We start from the raw sequence: 18,550 nt of genomic DNA on the forward strand, positions 1-18,550 counted from the left end.
AATAAATAAATAAATAAATAAATAAATAAATAAATAAATAAATAAATAAATAAATAAATAAATAAATAAACAAATAAATATGCAAGGAGACAGCAAAATAAATAAATAAATAAAAATAAATAAATAAAAATAAATAAATAAATAAATAAATAAATAAATAAATAAATAAATAAATAAATAAATAAATAAATAAATAAATAAATAAATAAATAAATAAATAAATAAATAAATAAATAAATAAATAAATAAATAAATAAATAAATAAATAAATAAATTAATTAATTAATTAATTAATTAATGACCAAACCTTACAATATCCATCATGATCACACCTTGTATAATCTTCAATATTTTACAGAATAAAATACTCTCAATTATTTCATACTTGTTTCACACAACCTTCTCGGGGAATTTTAAAAGACAGGTCAAGGGGGCGAAGCCAAAGATTTCTATACGAAAACAAGTTCTGTAGCTGTCATTGGCTGTCGGCCTGCAGGGTCATCAAAACCGTAATTAGATTATGGGACTGTCATTTTCTTTGGAAGGGATCATAAATATGTCAGTGAGAGTCAAATTTTTTATGATAAAATTGTGACAAACACCTTTATCTCCGGTTGATAATTTTGATAATCCTCATTCCGCACACACACACAAGGTTTAAAATAAAAAAAATGGGAATATCTGTCATACTTGTTCTCCAAAGTTTATTTGGAAAGAATCAATTTGTTTTACATTTCCGGATTTTTGTTCTTTTATGGCCACTTTGTGGGCGACTTGCAATACATCACTAATGACACAGTTATTTAAGGTTATACCCCCTTGTAAATTATGGTTGTTTTTGGTGGGGTTTTTTTTGGGGGGGTGGGTTTTTATTTAACCCCTATTGAATATTGAATGGCATTTGAAAGCACAGTGCGCAAAAGAATTAAGGTACCAGTTATGTTCACCCCTGTATATCCTAAACAAAATGTCAAAATTAAAACAAGCAGTCAGTACCTGTACCTTAATAGCTCTGATGAAAGACCTCACTTGTTGAAATTGGTTGCGAATTAAAACAAACAGTGATTTAAAACCTAAGGAAGGAACGGAATCAAAAGTTGCACTTTGATGTTCTCCGTGTTCTAATCAATGAAAGAACAACGCTTGTTTTAATGTGCTAATCAATGGAAAGTATGTCGCCAGCTCTCTTGTTCAAATCAATAGGGTATGCAATGGAGCAAACTGCAACTTTTGAATTTGCATCTTACTTAGGTTTTTGGACAATTGCATCTTTATTTCTTGATTGATTTCAATGAATGAGGTCTTAAATCCGAGCTTAAAGATTGACTGCTGGTTCCAATGTCTTTGTTTAGAATAAACCCGAGATGAAAATACCTATTTTTGTCTCAGGAATAAACAGGGGTTAACATAACTGGTCTTTGATCACCTCAACTAGATATTGCTTTCATGCAACTTTGTTGAGTATTTATGTAGATGTAGAATTGTAGATGCAGATGGTACCTTAATTCTTTTGCGCACTGTATATTGGGTACAAAAGTTATACTCCACAATTTCAGTACTTTTAGGCTATTCTATCGGTCCAGCTTCTAGTCTTGGGCCCAAGCTTCACGTGGCTCACGGTTTGTAATCAACGACAGAAACCGGCTGTGAAGGAGACTGGAGTGACAACATCAATTTCTGAAAAACCAACACTTGACAATGGACTTTAATTGTCGGTTTGTCATTATATAAAACGATAAATCAAGTAAGTAACTTCCACTCTGAAACTTACTTGTTTGATTCCACTGACTATTTGCGATCGAAATATACAAAACACCAATGACAGAAATCATCAACAAAAAATCGAACCAAGGACTTGTTTTCACTCAAATTTGAGTTGCATCATCAACCAGAAGTGACGTGGCACGGACCGACAGAATAGAGCTTTGTGAACTGTCACTGGAAATGCAACCATTTTGCCTTGTAATAATGTATTGTCTTGAGAGGGAAACTCAGTGCTACAGCACTTCATGAACTAATGAATAATGAATGATTTGTATCCTTTGCAAGATTAGAAATGATCGATTTATATCCTTCTCAAGATTACAATAATGATTGATTTGTATATTTTCAAAAGATTATAATAATGATCGATTGTATCCTTTGCAAGATTATAATAATGATCGATTGTATCCTTTGCAAGATTATAATAATGATCGATTTGTATCCTTCAAAAGATTATAATAATGATTGACTTTTTCAACTTTCCTGATATTCTTCATAAGATTATAATATTAATGATCGATTTGTATCCTTCGCATAATTATTTTAAACCATACATTCTGACTAATTCAAGAAGATCCAATAGGCTATTCTATTTACTATCCATACACCCTCTATGGAAAACACAATCTTAACCATTCAAACAGGGAGTGCTAATTTTCAATGGGGTTACCCAATAGCTGGCTTTATTTGAAATCTACACTTGCTGTGTGTGGGAGATTAAGGTCATGTCCTTCAAAGGTGATGTATGGATTTCAACTGGAATAGCGAATAGTTGTATTTTGGAAGAAACAGCTTTACCAATAATGGCTACCAGTCATTTTGATACACCCTATATGAAAAATAAACACCCTGTATGAATGCTCAAGATTGTGTAGTTCATTGCCTGCAGGAATTTGACTACCCTTTTGAAAACTTTTCAAATACTTATAAACATCAAAGGTTGGTTGTAATGTAGCAACACACACAATTTATTCCTGATTTCATACTATTATACTCTCATGAATTTGTCAACAGACTTTGCATGTAAAATGGAATTTAAATGGGAAATCAATTTTGAAGTGATTCCAAGTAGCACAGCGTGGTACCATGACACAGTTTGATAAGCATGCCGACAATACATTGATTAAGCTCTCAAATACACTCATTAAAACAAAGTACTAAGTAGTTCAACATTGTTTCCAGCTCTACTTTATTTATAAAAACTGTTCGCCATACATTGTACATTTTTCACACTTACTAAAAGCTATCAACCCAATGAATTATTTGTGAATTACATTATGCACGCTACAATAAGGGGCTATTCCATTTAAAATCCACAGTCCCCCTGTGGAAGATTTTGGGAATATCTTCCACAGGGGAGTATGAATTTCAAATGGAATGAACACATTAGCAGCTCCATTTGAAACACACCCTCCCTCAGTGGAAGATTCAGGTTGAATCTTTTACAGAGGGTGTATGAAAATCAAATGGAGATGCCTAATGTGTTCATTCAATTTGAAATTCATACTCCCCCTGTGAAACATATTTCCAAAATATGTGTGGATTTTAAATGGAATAGCCCAATGCATGTTTTATTTTCTAGTGTAGAGCAATATAACCTAGCTATACCTCTCCAAACCTGATCAAGGAAATGAAGATAACAGGGATTTGTATAGTGTTACAGTGGGATTTGTAAACCAAATCCTCATCATTTTCACTGCTATTCCTTTTTCCATTTGGGGCTTGACTTGACCGCCGTAGGTCACAATGGCATATGCCAGTTGAAATCCATACGCCCCCTATGGAAGGCATGACCTTAATCTCCCACCCAGAGGGTGTAGATTTCAAATGGAATCACCCATTCAAGTGACCCCATATGAAATTCTCACTCCTTGTGTGGAAGATTAAGGTTTTGCCTTCCATAGGGGTGTATGAATTTCAACTGAATAACCCAATTCTAGTACACTTGGATCAAACTGTGGGTTATAAAAATAATGTTCTTTCTCAGAATTTCAAAATTTGAATTAGTCTTTAGCATACTACTTTCCGCCATATGGATAAACTTGCTGCAAGTCTGGTGGGAGCAAGATTCCAAAGTGGCCTTGGTAGGAGTAATGAATCTAGAACAGTTGACAGCCACATAAATTTTGCAGATTGCCAACAGGCATTTTCACAGCATGGAATTGATATTTCATGCCCTCAACTGGCCATTTGAAATTGGGTTATCAAAATCTGGACACTGCCAATGGTATTGAAATGAATAAGTTATATGCAAGTAGAATACCTTGTAAAAACAAAGTCTTGAGTGCTGTATGCATGACAAAATCTAACATTTGTGGATCCCAAGATTTGTAATCACTAAATCAGATTTGCTTTACACACACATGTGCGATCTAGGCTCTGTGATAAAATAGCTTATTTTCTTTCAAAAGTTTGACTCAAAATGAAAAAGGAACATATCTGACATTGAAAATTTACACAATTTTATCATTTGTGAACAAAAATGTAAATCTGCCAGAAATCTTAAAATATTGATTTGAATCAATTATTTAACATATCACACTTCGATTTTTCAGCATAACACAAAGGTTGTTCAACTTTTGCCAACAGCGTAGAGTAACAAATTGACAAAGTATTGGATTTCATTTAATATTTCATTTTCCTACAGGCCTTTTAGAAAATTTGCAAATTTTGGTGCACATTTCATGATGCCAAAATGAGGGTTCTTTCCAATTCTTCAAACTATATACAAAAATATATCAGACTATAGAGTATTGAAGGGTCTAGGGTCAAATACTGAAGGGTTACATTGATTTTCCCTAATAGCTACCAAGCATGCCTCTAGGGGCTGGTTTCTAGAAACATGGCTAGTGGCCAGGCTTCCTATGCCATCAGGCCTAAGCGCAATTAGTCCTATATACCAGTGCTTACAATTTCACATCGCACATCATCAAGAAAGATAAATCAATAAAATGGATCCACATTGGTAGGGCTAGCCTGCCGGCTTGGGAAGCCTGACCACTAGCCAAGCTTCGAGAAATCAGACCTATATGTTAATTTCACTCCTGCCTACGTCCCAAGGTTTTTTGCTTATTATCTTCCGTCCAATTAACAAAATCCTGTAAGTTTCTTAAATAAAAAAACCCTAGCCTCCTGTGGCAGCTAGTGGTTTTCAGCGAGTTGCTCTAAGAGAGCTCGTCTTTTCTTCTCCAGTTCTCCCTCACTCAAATCACTCTCTGATGTATCCCAACCAGTCTGTACAAAAGAACAAACAAAGTATGAAACATGATTACATCTTGGATTCAATTTTACATGAGAATAATTAATGGTGTACTCTTATATACAGTCAATAAGCCTTATCGCAATTTTGAAAACATCTCGGACTGTTGTGCATCAACATCCGGATCTGTTTGAGAGATATACAACCCAATCTCCTCCATTGACGATGCGTGTGATGAACCGCACCTGAAAGGATTCCCCATGATTTTAATAAAAATAATGTCAAACATCATTTTTAAATAATTTGCCATAAAATTTGTATTATATCACAAATTTCAAAAATCAAAATTGTTTGGACATTCCTCATATTTTGAATGCAATTCAGTGTGTCTGATGTGCTCTCATATCCCACAAAAAATGCTGTGCAAACATTGCTATCCGATACCTTAAAGATGTCAAATTAAAATCTTATATTGCTGGCACAGTGATTGTATTTCCCTGTAAGTGCTAATTGTCATGATTAATTTTTTGCACTTCAACAATTTCAAACATTTTAGCTTTTTTGTAGTTTGTAAATTTCATGTTTACTACATAGGTTTCTTTAATAAATAAACACATTTTTAATTTGCATAAGCTTATAAGAAAACAAAACTTTCTGTCATGCACAAAGTACCATATTGACAGTACTAGATATCTGAAATGGGCTATTCCAGTTGAAATCCATAACCCCTATGGAACACATGATCTTAATCTCCCACACAGGGGGTGTAGATTTTAAATGGAGTCACATATTCAGGTATACCCATTTGAAATTCACACTCCCTGTGTGGAAGATTAATGTCATGTCTTCCAGGGGGGGGGGGGGGGATTTCAACTGGAATAGCCCATTGGTTATATAATAGAATAAAAATGCTAGAAATATATGTCAATTTAAATGGATGGATAAATGGATGGATGGTCAAAACAAGATTAAGATTACATTTATTCATTTTATTCATTACAATTCCATTTTCCCATGAATTTATAATGACATTTGAGACTTTGATTCTTTCCAAACTGATTTCAAATGTAAATGTTAGCCAGAAGATAAACACATGTATTTGATGAGATTTCATGTTCTATATAAATTTACCTATAAATAATATTTAGTTCAGGGGTTCTCAACTTAATTCCTTATAGTGCTACTTTCTAATGTAGAGAATCCTAAAGTGCCACTATCCATGAGAGCAAAGCTCCACATAGTGGAGTAGATTGACTACTGGGGTGGGGTCCATGGGTCTGACTAAAGGTCCGATCATACTACGCTGGAATTGCTTTGCGGTGCTGTGCGGCAACGCGCCGCACTGTACTGCAAAATACTGCATTGCGGTATCGCAATAAAGTTAAATATATTTTAACTTGGAAATACAACGAGTTGTGGTAAAAAGTAATCGGTATATATCAGCACTGCACCGCAAAGCAATTGCGGCATAGTATGAATGGACCTTCAGGGCCCCGGGTGGAGGTGGTGTCCAAGGCAAGCCAACTCCTTGGTGGTGGTCCAGAGAGCATTGCCCCTATAAACTCCTGGATTTGAACCCTTTTTAATATGGCTTGGAATTACTCTCCCTAGATATGATATCTCAATTAATGTAGGTATAAACCTAAACAAAAGGTACAAAACCTTCTTTTTTTTTCCTTACTCCCCGCCGCCGTGCACCGTTTGGAATGCAGAAATGAGCCTCCAGTTGAGGATTTCTGATTTAGTTAAATGAAACATTTATAGGTTAAAAACAGCCTATTACTTATTGAGAGAGCCATTGGGACAAAATAATGGACATGAGCTGGGATATTGATGCATCTAATGCATGAGCCCCGAAGTGGCGAGTGCATTAGACAAGAATCAACATTCTGTGCAAGGGTATTGATTCTGGATATACTCTGCACTACAAATGGTAAGACTGTGGTCAATTGTAATGTCTGCATTACAAGTAAGTTATAAAAACCAAGTGGGATCATTATTATACATGTAGATGTATACCTTCTCCTTCCTTGGAGTCCCTGAGCGTGATGGTGTTGAACGTTTCTTGGATTCTGATGTCGTTTTCTCTTTACCTCCACGGTCTGATTCTGAATCACTTCCCGATCCCTGAACAAGGCAATGCACACATCATCATGACTTTTAATAGTATAATAACCATACCAAGTGGTTTTTATAAATTGCTTTGTTTTTGTTCTTTCAAAAAGGCAGCAAAAGACATAAACATATCTAGAGTTTAAAAATTCCTAAAAAAAGCTTTAGCAAATAAGGATTCTGAATCAGTTTTAAAAATCTCTCAACGCTATCTTTGTGACCCGATCAAAAGCATTTTTTTTTTTAAAAACAAATTTTAGTATCAAAAGGAAGCTCATACTTTTTACATTACTCCAGTAAAATTTCATGCCTGATATAGGTTTTGTTAAGATGTGTGAACAAATGTTGAAATTTGATAACCACACCAGAAGTATACGCAATATCCTATATGGACACAGTTTTGCTTCCATATCAAAATTGCTGGAGCAATATGCAACCAAAATTTGGGAACATATTGTTTTAATGGTAGATCTCAATATAAGATAGAAAACATGACAATGTAAAGATTGGCCCATGCCCCTTTAACAAAGGATCTTTGGCCCATGCCCCTTTAACAAAGGATCTTCAGTATGTACTGATGACAATGAGCTATTCTATTTAACACCCATTCCTCCCTGTAGAAGATGGCACTGCTATCTTAATTTCAGTTGAACTATATGGACAAACCAGGTGGAATACGCGGATTTAGGGTTTCTCTACCGGAAGTCAATTTGTGCGAAATTCCTTCCCACATTGCAATAGGCGTATTGCATAACAAAGAATATTGATTAACCTCCGAACTGGATCTATTCTTATGCAAAATGCTTATTGCATTGTGGGAAGCAATTTCGGCACAAATTGACTTCCGGTAGAGAAACCCTAAATCCGCGTATTGGTGCATTTATTTGTTAATTTAAAGGAATATTTTGTGATTTTAGCATCCTCTTTTTATGGTATGTTTGAGTAGATATCCGCAAGAAAAGTTTACTCCTAAAATTTCAGTTGATTTTGCATTTGCAATTTATGCATGATTTACGTATACATATGACATTACTCTATAGGCTACTGTGTTGTAATTTTGTTCTGTTAACAGAACATAAATACAAATTTGATGATATTTCTGCAAAGCAAATGAATCTGCAAGAAATTTTTTGCACACAAACATTATGTAGCCAGGTTTCCGGTGGTATAAAAATCCCCACTTAATTTTTTTTTTAATTAAAGGGGAGTCACAAAATGTCTTTTAAACTTAATTACAATAGAAAATGTTAAAGTCCACCAATTTGGACTCTATTAAAAAATTTAGTTTGGAATTCTAAAATCTTTCCACTTTTATGTGTGAAAATGGTTGGATCTGGAATTTATTTAAACTAAATGGTTAAAATGACAATTTCAGTGGGGTGTGGATTTCAATTGGAATGACTTACTGTATGTTTGGGACGATCCTTGTCACGCTTCTTCTTAGTCTTCTTCTTATGTCTCTTTGATACCTTTGATTTATCTCTGTCTTCTGTGAAGGCAATCACAAGAAACAGATTAAAAACAAAAACACTTTGACTTTGATACACAGAGATTTTAAACATTTCTCTCAACAAATATTTGATTTACTTGATATTTCATCCCACATCCATGGGATTTCATCAAAAGGTGAGGTAGAGTGGTAAAAACTTTGACTTTGATTACCTTTCATATGACACCTTGTCAAATTATCTGTTTTTATAAATTAAGCTGATTTGATGAACTTGGCAACAATCACAAAAAAATTGTGCTTTTCTCACCCATCTACACATCCTGTATCATTTTCAAGCAATAGCTATAAAAAAACCCATCTTAAATGTTATATATTGTAAAGTAAAATTTGACATTTTGGAAGAGACAAAGGAAAGTTGTATACATACCTTTCTGTTGTGAGCTCTTGGAACCCCTATCCTTACCGGATTCATTGCCCGATGAGAAGGATGGTGATCGAGATTTGGAATGCTTCTTCTTCTTGGCAGCTGGACGGCGATGGGAAGAATGATCATCTTCTGACTCCGATCCCTACAAAAACCAACAGTACAACTCTATTAAGTTTGTTAAATGACTCAGGGGTGTAAAGAAGTTATTTCTTCCTCAGAAGCAAGGTTTCTGAGCTAAAGAGTTGGTAAATGAAATTCATCAGGATAAATTCATAACAAGCCTTCAAATAACTTATAGAAGAGTTCAAGAGCAAGATGTGCTATACCCAAAGATATTACCGTAACCACTCGGGTATAAGCCCACCCCCCTAGATGGCAGATTTCACTTCAAAAATGGGGGTGGGCTTATAACTGGGGAGGGGCTAGTACTTGAATGTAGAAATAAGAAAAATCATCCCCCTTTGTATATGCCCAATGTACCAGTAATTTCTATCATCTATGTCAATTTCTTAAAATTCTAAGTGTGGAATGTTAATTATCAACTGATATTTGTTTATAGTTGTTCATAAATGTGAGAGAAAAGCCGGGAGAAAAGCATTGATTTGATTAAGTCTAAAGAACTTGGCCAAAATTTAGTACTGGGCTTATAGCCGAGTGCACCCTTATTCCCAGAATGTTTTGAAAAATAAGGGGTGGGCTTATACCTGCAGGTGGGCTTATACCCAGGTGGTTACGGTACTTTTAAAAGCTCTTCTTCTCCAAATAGTGATTTTAAGTGAGTTTACCACCTAAGAGCCATGTTGGGGTGGAATACCACCCTGCTACTACAATTTTGTTCATACCATGTAACAAAAAATATCTCAACTTTACTTTACTGGGGTAATCAGGAAAACCTGGTTTCATCGCAAGCCTCCATTTTAATTTTGATGGGGTCAAGAGGATGAGACTGTCAATTAGGCTACCCACAATCTATGTTAGGACAGGGAAAGATATAATTAGTTATTGGGTGTGATACCAATTATACCTACAGTTTAATCAGCTTGTAATCAGCGGGCCTTATAGTCTTGTGACATCTCGCCAGAAGTATTACAAATTATTAATTAAAGTCCTGTACTTTGTCTACTTTCTTTAACACGCACAAAATAGACCAGGCAGATCAACTATATCACTCTTAACGTGGGTCTACTTTTTGGCGTAGTGATAAAAGCCGAATAATTCCCACCTATTACGAGCTGATCAAAGTATAGTCGAGGAGCCTGATGCTAGACTCCGAGATTAGATATAATTATTTTGTATCATACCCTAAACCTAACCCGATACATCATACCCTTTATAAACTTAAAAACTACGCTCAATTCACAAAACAGAAGAACCTTCCTGTTGGTAGCTGTCGTGTCGGTGAATTGAAAATCGCTGTGTGAAAAGACTACCAGGGTGACAAATTTACGAGAACAAATTTTGCAATGCGCAGATGGTGCTTCAAATCATATTTTACTGCTTCCCAAATTAACCTTTGATTCATTAAAGTAATATTAAAGTGGAATTTTGTCAGAACTCACTTCAATAAATCCTACAAAATCAGGGTCTGCATTTTTATTTTTTTTTGAATTATGATTTTTACAGATTTGTTCAAAAAATCAATGTTTTTCACTTGAAATTAATATTTTATTGAAAGACTAGTCTTTAATTGATGTCTAACAGGTAATGTATCCAGAAGTCAAAATTGACAAATGACCCTAATTGAAGAAGCATTATTTAAATTTGAGGGGATTTTGAAAAAAATGAAGGTTTGGAAAAAAAAAAAGGAAAAAAAAAAAATCCGACCGTCCGCCCCAACTTTCCCATTTTCCCACTTGAGGGCAACACAAAAATTTTTTTTTTTTTGGCCTTATGCAAAATCGTAGACTGATCCCGGGTTTTAGCGCATGCGCAGTTCCTTACTGAATTGATACAAAATACATCTAGTCAGTAAATTGCAGCGTTTATCCAATCAAAACAAGAGAAATTAATTGATGGTATGATAAGGGGATTTCCCATACAGTGCAAACAGCTCCGATTAATTAAGATCAATATCAAATTGATACAAGTGAGAATATCAGCTATAATCCTCAGGGGGGATACGTTGACCACAGTCATAATAACCCAAGGCAATTCACTGTCATATCAACTCCCTGTGGTACCCTTCACAGCTAATAATATACATTCGGTAAATGCAAACTATATCTTTTAAGCTTGCCCGCTTAATCTAGTATATCGACAATATCCGCTGTTCTATTTTCAAAGATTTTGCGATAATCCTTTAAGAAAAGTGTATTGATCAAAATAAACTTCAGATCATTTGCAAAAAACACTCATATATTACAAGGCCAATAAAAATGGATAACTAAGGTTTTGTCTTTTAAAACTGACCATGGATTTTCTGCATCATTTCAAATATTGAGAAAATTCTACATGGGTATTTAGTATTAAATGACTGTTTATGACATTAATCAACAAATTATGTAGATCCTATGTTGCATTTTGATATGGCAGCCATGTCCATGGAAACTGATGGATACCAAACATTTTGATACAGCCATGAAAGGCGGTGAATGCGAAAACGGATCCTCTCACATCACTTATCACATTAAATAGAACATTAAAAAAAATTATATCAAATATCAGTACCGCAAAAGACGGTGACGGCTAGTATAGCTAATTTGCCTATATACTTATACACAACATTCTTTTGCATGGAAAATATATATTTGACTTTGATAACAAAATTCAGTGGAATCAATAATCATGGAATTAACCATATCGTATCTGATAAGGACAAAGAGCACAATTTCATCTGCCAAACTTTCTTTATTACATATACAAGTAAGAGTTTTATGACCACGGACACCCACCTGTTCTTTGTGGTGGTATAATTTTGATAAAAGGCAAACCATCCCACTGTGTGTGTGGGTAGATGAAGACTGTGTGACTTTTCAATGGATTGACTTTAATCTAGCTCTGGACAGGACGTTACACTAGTTTAGCATAAATTGCTTGAGGGCATTGAATGGTTTCAATCGTCAGTGTCCCAAAGAGATTTATCTGTGGCTAATGTAATTAACTACATTTAAAGCAGGGAACATAAGCCTTGTCTACATGTAGTTAATTAATCCAGATAAATCAGGATTTACAGTCTATTAGCTTCAATGCCAACATGGCTCAACGCCGACAGTCGGCCAAATAAAAATTGGTTGGTTCTCCTCTGAAGGATTATTAGAAGTTATACTTGAAAACTGAAACTCTACAAAACAATGCAGGCATGGATGAGAAACAAAAAATAAATGTTATATGGCCGTGCATTGCAAGTCATGATAGGATTTTCACATTGGTCAACAACACTTGTATTTTTGGATCAGTGAAAAGGGCTATTCCATTTAGAATCCACACACCCCCTGTGGAAAATTTCACTGAACTTTATGTTCAGTCCAGCTGGAAATTTTGATTAGTTTTATGTGAAATTCCAGCTGAAAAATGCGAAAATTAGTCAACGTCACTTGAATTTGGTACAATTTGGCCCAAAATTAAACAGTTTTGTTTGGCATTCCAAAATCTTATATATCATCAGGTGCATTACATAGTGACGGATGTCAAACCCAGAATGTATTACATAGTGACGGATGTTGATCACAAATTTATCAAAAAATGGGCATCAGGAAAACGTTGAGTAGGTAAATTGTATTGTCATATATTATAAACTTGCCGTTAATGTTCAGCAATTCATGTGTCTATTAAAAGTAGACCCATGAAAGATATTTAAAACGTAGTAATATGGTACATCTCACATATGTAATAGATTGCCAAAGTTATCCGTCACTATGTCTTGCGCAGTTATTTTGAGAACTCCACATCCGTCACTATGTATTTTACCGTAAAGTGCAGATCCGTCACTATGTAATGCACCCCACAATATGGAATATATTACACAGTTGAATTTGGTTGGAATTCAAAAATCTTCCACAGTGGGTGTATGATTATCAAATGGAACAGCCCATTCTGTCATTAGCTGTGTGAAGCTGTAGATTAGATGATTAATGATCCTCTCCATGTGACAGTGAACTTTTTTGTTATTTGAGACAAGTGTTTTCCAAAATATATAGCCATCTCAACGGACATTGTCCATGTGTGGAGGAAGTAGAGTATCATACAAAGTGGTTTCTCTGAATTGGATCAAAAGCGAGTATTGTTGAACAGTTTCAAATTCTCATTTGATGTTGTGTACTTTTTTTTGGCTTATAATTGGCGAAAAAATGAGACTTGTAATATCATGTATTGATATAGAATGGTGTGCACGCAGTTGGGCGCAACACTTAAACTAATTGCTTACTATGTGATGCATGGCTGGCGCTAGCTTATGTGAATTTACGCAAGTGTAAGTTGAGACTTGAATGATGTGGGCAGTAACAAAAACCGAATAATTTTTGCCAAACAAATTTTACCAATATACATAAATATCTTCAAATACATTCACTCGGTCGGACATCTGGGAACATGGTCCCCTTTGCACAAACACGCACATAGCAACCAGCTCGAGGAAGGGGAACTGCACATGCGCACACTGGTTTTACAAGGCCTTTTCCCCTGTGACGTCAGCCCAACCAAGAGAATTGCAAGTATCCTAATTGTTGGAGTTGTGTACTTCTGTGAGCAACTGTATTATCACTGCCGCAGCCCCATCCTGAATCCTTACACTAACCATAATCTCTTAATCCTAATCCTAAACTCTAGATCTCTGGGGTGATGGCAGTGAAAATTAACTTCAGCCAGGTTTGTCCTGATCTAAAATCATCCTTTCATATGACATTTCACTGATTTCTGGGTCATTATTTCTCAAATCACCCAAAAAAAATATGATTTTACACCTCACCCCCTTCAAATTTGTTCAAAATTGGTATACAGGGTGATTTTGGCTGGCAAAGCTCAAATTTCAAATTTTAGCTTAATCGGACGTCTGGTTTTTCGCGCTATGCCCGCCCATTTTGGCGATTTGGCCAAAAATGGCGCATCATCAATATTGTCGCGACCATATCTCCGTAACCGTGGGGTCCTACTGAGCTGAAATTGGTGTCATTTTTTAGCTAATCTCTCAAAGAATCCAAATCTACTATCATTTAGTGTGTAGGAGGAAGAGAAAAAAATATGACCTTTTTTTCTGAACTTTGACCTTGAATTTGACCTTGTTGCCCACATGACCGCGAGGCGAATTTGCGTTGGAATTACACCTCCATATGTTGTCTACATAATATCAAAAAATTGGAGGGTAATATTTTTGTTTTCTTGCTAGGCTTTCATAAAGCAAGCATGTGGTTGAAAAACTGTAATTTTGTATGTAGGCTCAGTATATTGTACACATGATACTATTATAATATAGGCCAATTGTATATAGGCCTATATGTACATGCATTAAATACATATGTTTTCACCTGCATGCTTGCATTGTGAAAGTCTAGCAAAAAAAAAAAAAAAAATATTACCCCTCCAATTTTTTGATATTTTGTAGACAACATATGGGGGTATAATTCCAACGCAAATTCGTCTCGCGGTCACGTGGGCAACAAGGTCAAATTCAAGGTCAAAGTACAGAAAAAAAGGTCACAAATTTTCTCTTACTCCTACATACTAAATAATAGCAGATTTGGATTCTTTGAGAGATTAGCTAAATAATGACACCAATTTCAGCTCAGTAGGACCTACGATTACGGAGATATGGTCGCGATAATATTGATGGGCGCCATTTTTCACGAAATCGCCAAAAATGGGCGGGCATAGCGCCAAAAACCGTGACGTCCGATTAAGCTAAAATTTGAAATTTGAGCTTTGCCAGCCAAAATCACCCTGTATACCAATTTTGAACAACTTTGAAGGGGGTGAGGTGTTTCCCATTGGGTGAATTGAGAAATAATGACCCTTCTATCAAAAGAGATGTGCAAATAAAATGTTCACCTGAAGGAATGTCAAACAATTTTACTCTAAATTAATTTTCCCTTAATTTTGACATTTAAAAATGTTGTTGTTGCGCTTTGTCATACAAAATGTTTTAAAAAACGTCTTCTTTATGACCTTTACACACCCTGACATTAAGATGTTATCAAAACATTTTGACCAAACCCAAAATATGTTTATAACAGGTTTACAACACATTCATAACATTTTCAAAATATTTTCAAAATTTTTTTTAACCATTTTTAAATATATTTCTTGAGAGGTGAGTGAATTTTTCAAATGTCACATACTCGCTAAAATCACATGATCATGTCCTGCCATTTTCTGGTTTTCTTTTGCTTTGTTGTGGCTGCATTTGCCCGTCCTGGCAACAAACGGTTCAGATGATTATGTCGCACACTACAAATCCCTATATTTTATTAAAGGACAAAGCCCCAGGTTTATCTCAAAGTTGAGCCTCACAAGGTTCCTGAAGTGCTTAAATTATTCCATCATTTCAGCGCAAGAAGGCCATAACTGCAATAGCTGCCTGGTGGCATATTTCTCAAAAAGAGACACTTTTGGGCAGGTTATCAATTTTGAGTGTTTTACACATCTTAAATATAGAGATATTTTGCTCCACAATGCCGTTTTCCCCAATGAAATTGGACATTCCTAAGCGAAGATATTGAGTTCGTAAGTTATGGTATTATAAAATTGAAAATTGAGATCAGCCTTTAAAATATTATTGACAATGTTGTCAGTTATATTCCAGTCCGAAACTATCAGACAATGTTATAAACATTATTAACATCACAAATTTGCAACAAACCCAAATTGTGAAAAATTCACCCAGGCAGATTTTTTGATAATTTTTCCATTTACGATCCTGCCCACAAGTGTCTCCTTTCATCACATGTGTAGATGTGTACAATATAAACTGAGCTCAAAAAGAAACTTATAATTTTTCACAAGGTCATATCTTGAAATCCTGTCCATCAAATTGAACCAAAATTACACACAGATTTACTTCAATACTCTACTCTGAACACATGTCAGTAACCAAGCAGTTATCCAACTGACACAACAGCAAAATGCACTGACATGGGACAGCTTCCTGGATCACATTCACAGCCCAGCCCTGTTTCATGAAAAAGTGTATGAAAAGCAGAAAGCAGCACCGTTTTATCATCTGTGCAAGGATCTTGTGTGCATTCTCACAGATTTTTTTTGTCCTGGGTGCCAAATGTTGGGCTGTGAAAGTGAAGGAAGTCCAGGAAGCTGTCCCATGACAGTGCATTTTGCTGTTGTGTCAGTTGGACAACTGCTTGGTTACTGACATGTGTTTTGAGTAGAGTATTAAGGTAATCCTGTGTGTAATTTTAGTTCATTTTGATTGACAGTATTTTAAGATATGACCTTGTGATTCAAAAGTTGTAAAAAAATATAAGTTTCTTTTTGAGCTCAGTTTAGAATGCAGAAATTGTAAATTGTCTATAGGGCAGCTATTGCAGATATGGCATTGTAACTTACCAGTGATCTTGAGCGTGATCTCCTTCTGCTGTGTTTCTTGGCTTTCTTGGCATGTTTTCTGGAGCTCTGTTTGAAGTGATGATGAGCACATGCTTCCTGTCAAGTGTAAAAATAAATGCTACAAAATTGGAAAAAGGTCTTGTACAAGTAAAAATCAGAACCTCAACTAATCAATCTTTCTAAGCCATAAAATACAGACCAAAAAAAAATCACAATTTAAACTTGTAAAAGTTAAACTTCAAGAGAACATGTTGTTTATGCGACTCAAAAAAAACACAACCCTTTCAGGGTTTATGCTCTTAAGCATGTAAAATCTATGTGGGTCAAGTTTGACGTAAAACAAGAACCACACAAACAAACAAAATATGCTTGAGTTTTGCAGATTTAGGATATTTTTTAACCTCCGTCTACCCATAGAACAGGGTTTTTTTTGCCTTACCTCAAGATTGTGAATGTATTCCTTGAAGAGACGGATGCGTTCTGATTCCACTGTGATGCTGTCAAAAGGAGACTCATTGACAAACCTGTCACGAACCTAAAATAACAGGGTGAAGAAAATATTTGGACATATCAAATTCCTGAACATGAAGGTAGCAACAATACTTCCTATAAGTAGACATGTCTACTAAAAATTGAACACCTGATGCACAGAATGATGTCACTTCAACCTGTTGTAGTTCTCATCTTTAAAAAACGTTGATCCCTTGATAAAGGAAGGTCATCTCTATTTACTGACCAAACAAGAAAGAGTTTGGTTAATGTTTTCTGGTGGAATAAGGAATTTCTAAAACACCCTGTTTTAGGGTCTCAGGCCACAGCATGTAGGCCTACTGTGCGCATTTATCAGATCTGAGACTTGGTGCATAGAGCTGTGTTTGCATAGAAAATACATGGGTGAGTGCACACATACACTGAGAGGGAAACTATTCTAGCAGCAAATGTGATGACAGTGGACATCCCTACTATAAGCTTGTTGTAATGCAAGTACCAAATTTGGTACATTTTGGTGGAGTTAAAATATTTTACATTAACTTATTAATATTCAAATTTTCAGTGTCAATTCTAGTTTGTCATTAAACCATGCTGTGCATATTCACCTCATCCCAATTGGAGTTGACATCGAGTGGGGCGCTGCTTGCTTCAACATTGATTTGAAAGCGCTCTCTTTCCTTCTCTGCTTACGGGCTTCTTCTTTTAATCTCTCCTTTTCTCTTCCTTCTGCTTTCTCTATAAGCTGTGAAACAACATAGGGACAAAAGATTGTGATCAATTTGACTGAGAGGTGCTCAAGTTATAATACAATGGTTACAATCTTTATTGATGTGTTAATGACCATTTGTTCATCTTTCATTTGTTTGGTCTCTTTTCTCAAAGATTTAAAGGCCTCTCTCTTTCAATATTGACTTGTTTCGAAATTCACTTAAACCTTGCTTATTTAACAAATATTTCTAACAACCACTTCTCTTCTTCATTATTTAATATATAATTGGCCGCTTAGACAAGTAAAAAAGTTATCATTAGGACTTTAGTTGAGATTGCCCGAGTACCAACTGTGAACTCAGGTACTGCAGTAGTTAAGACACTGGACTGATAATCCAGCAACTGGAGTTTAATCCCCGCTCAGTCCTGTTTTTATTCTCTCTCAAAATTTTCATATGTCAGTTTGCTTGAGCCAAAAAAACATCAACATCTACTCTTATTACTTTGTTTTTCTTGTGCACTTTGATGCTATGACAAAATGACCATTTCTAAATTGTTATTATTTTTTCAATCAATGATTGATCTGGGATCAAAATAAGTTATTTGTCATGCAAAACCAAAATTCGGTTTTCAAGTTTAATATATATGCCATTTTCAGAGCTTTTATTTTGCTCAAAACTTCAACAAAATTGGACTTTCGGTTCCAGAGATATGGTGTTGCTTGGAACAATAACATATTATAATAGCTATGTTATCTTTTCTTTTGAAGTTATGGCTACTTTAATATTTGACATTTTTGGGTAAAAATTGGGAAAAGTCACAAAAACACCTTTTTAATCAAAATATCTCAGTTCACGTCACTTTTCAGAATTACCAGTCGGGTTAAACAGCTAGAGGAGACTCTGAC

General features: G+C 35.1%; 1 protein-coding gene across 1 annotated transcript in view; it reads right to left on the minus strand.

Moving 5' to 3' along the window:
* Positions 1–2,936: 2,936 nt before the first annotated feature.
* The window catches only part of LOC140151060 (pre-mRNA-processing factor 40 homolog B-like), a 44,525-nt gene continuing 28,911 nt past the window's right edge, over positions 2,937–18,550 (minus strand). The window contains 8 exon segments of the mRNA XM_072173258.1: positions 2,937–4,998; positions 6,983–7,090; positions 8,482–8,564; positions 8,953–9,094; positions 16,444–16,539; positions 16,883–16,978; positions 17,541–17,569; positions 17,572–17,677. Of these exon segments, the coding sequence (XP_072029359.1) occupies positions 4,906–4,998; positions 6,983–7,090; positions 8,482–8,564; positions 8,953–9,094; positions 16,444–16,539; positions 16,883–16,978; positions 17,541–17,569; positions 17,572–17,677 (753 nt within the window). The 3' untranslated portion in view covers positions 2,937–4,905.

This window comes from Amphiura filiformis, chromosome 4 (assembly GCF_039555335.1).
Source record: "Amphiura filiformis chromosome 4, Afil_fr2py, whole genome shotgun sequence".
Taxonomy (NCBI): domain Eukaryota; kingdom Metazoa; phylum Echinodermata; class Ophiuroidea; order Amphilepidida; family Amphiuridae; genus Amphiura; species Amphiura filiformis.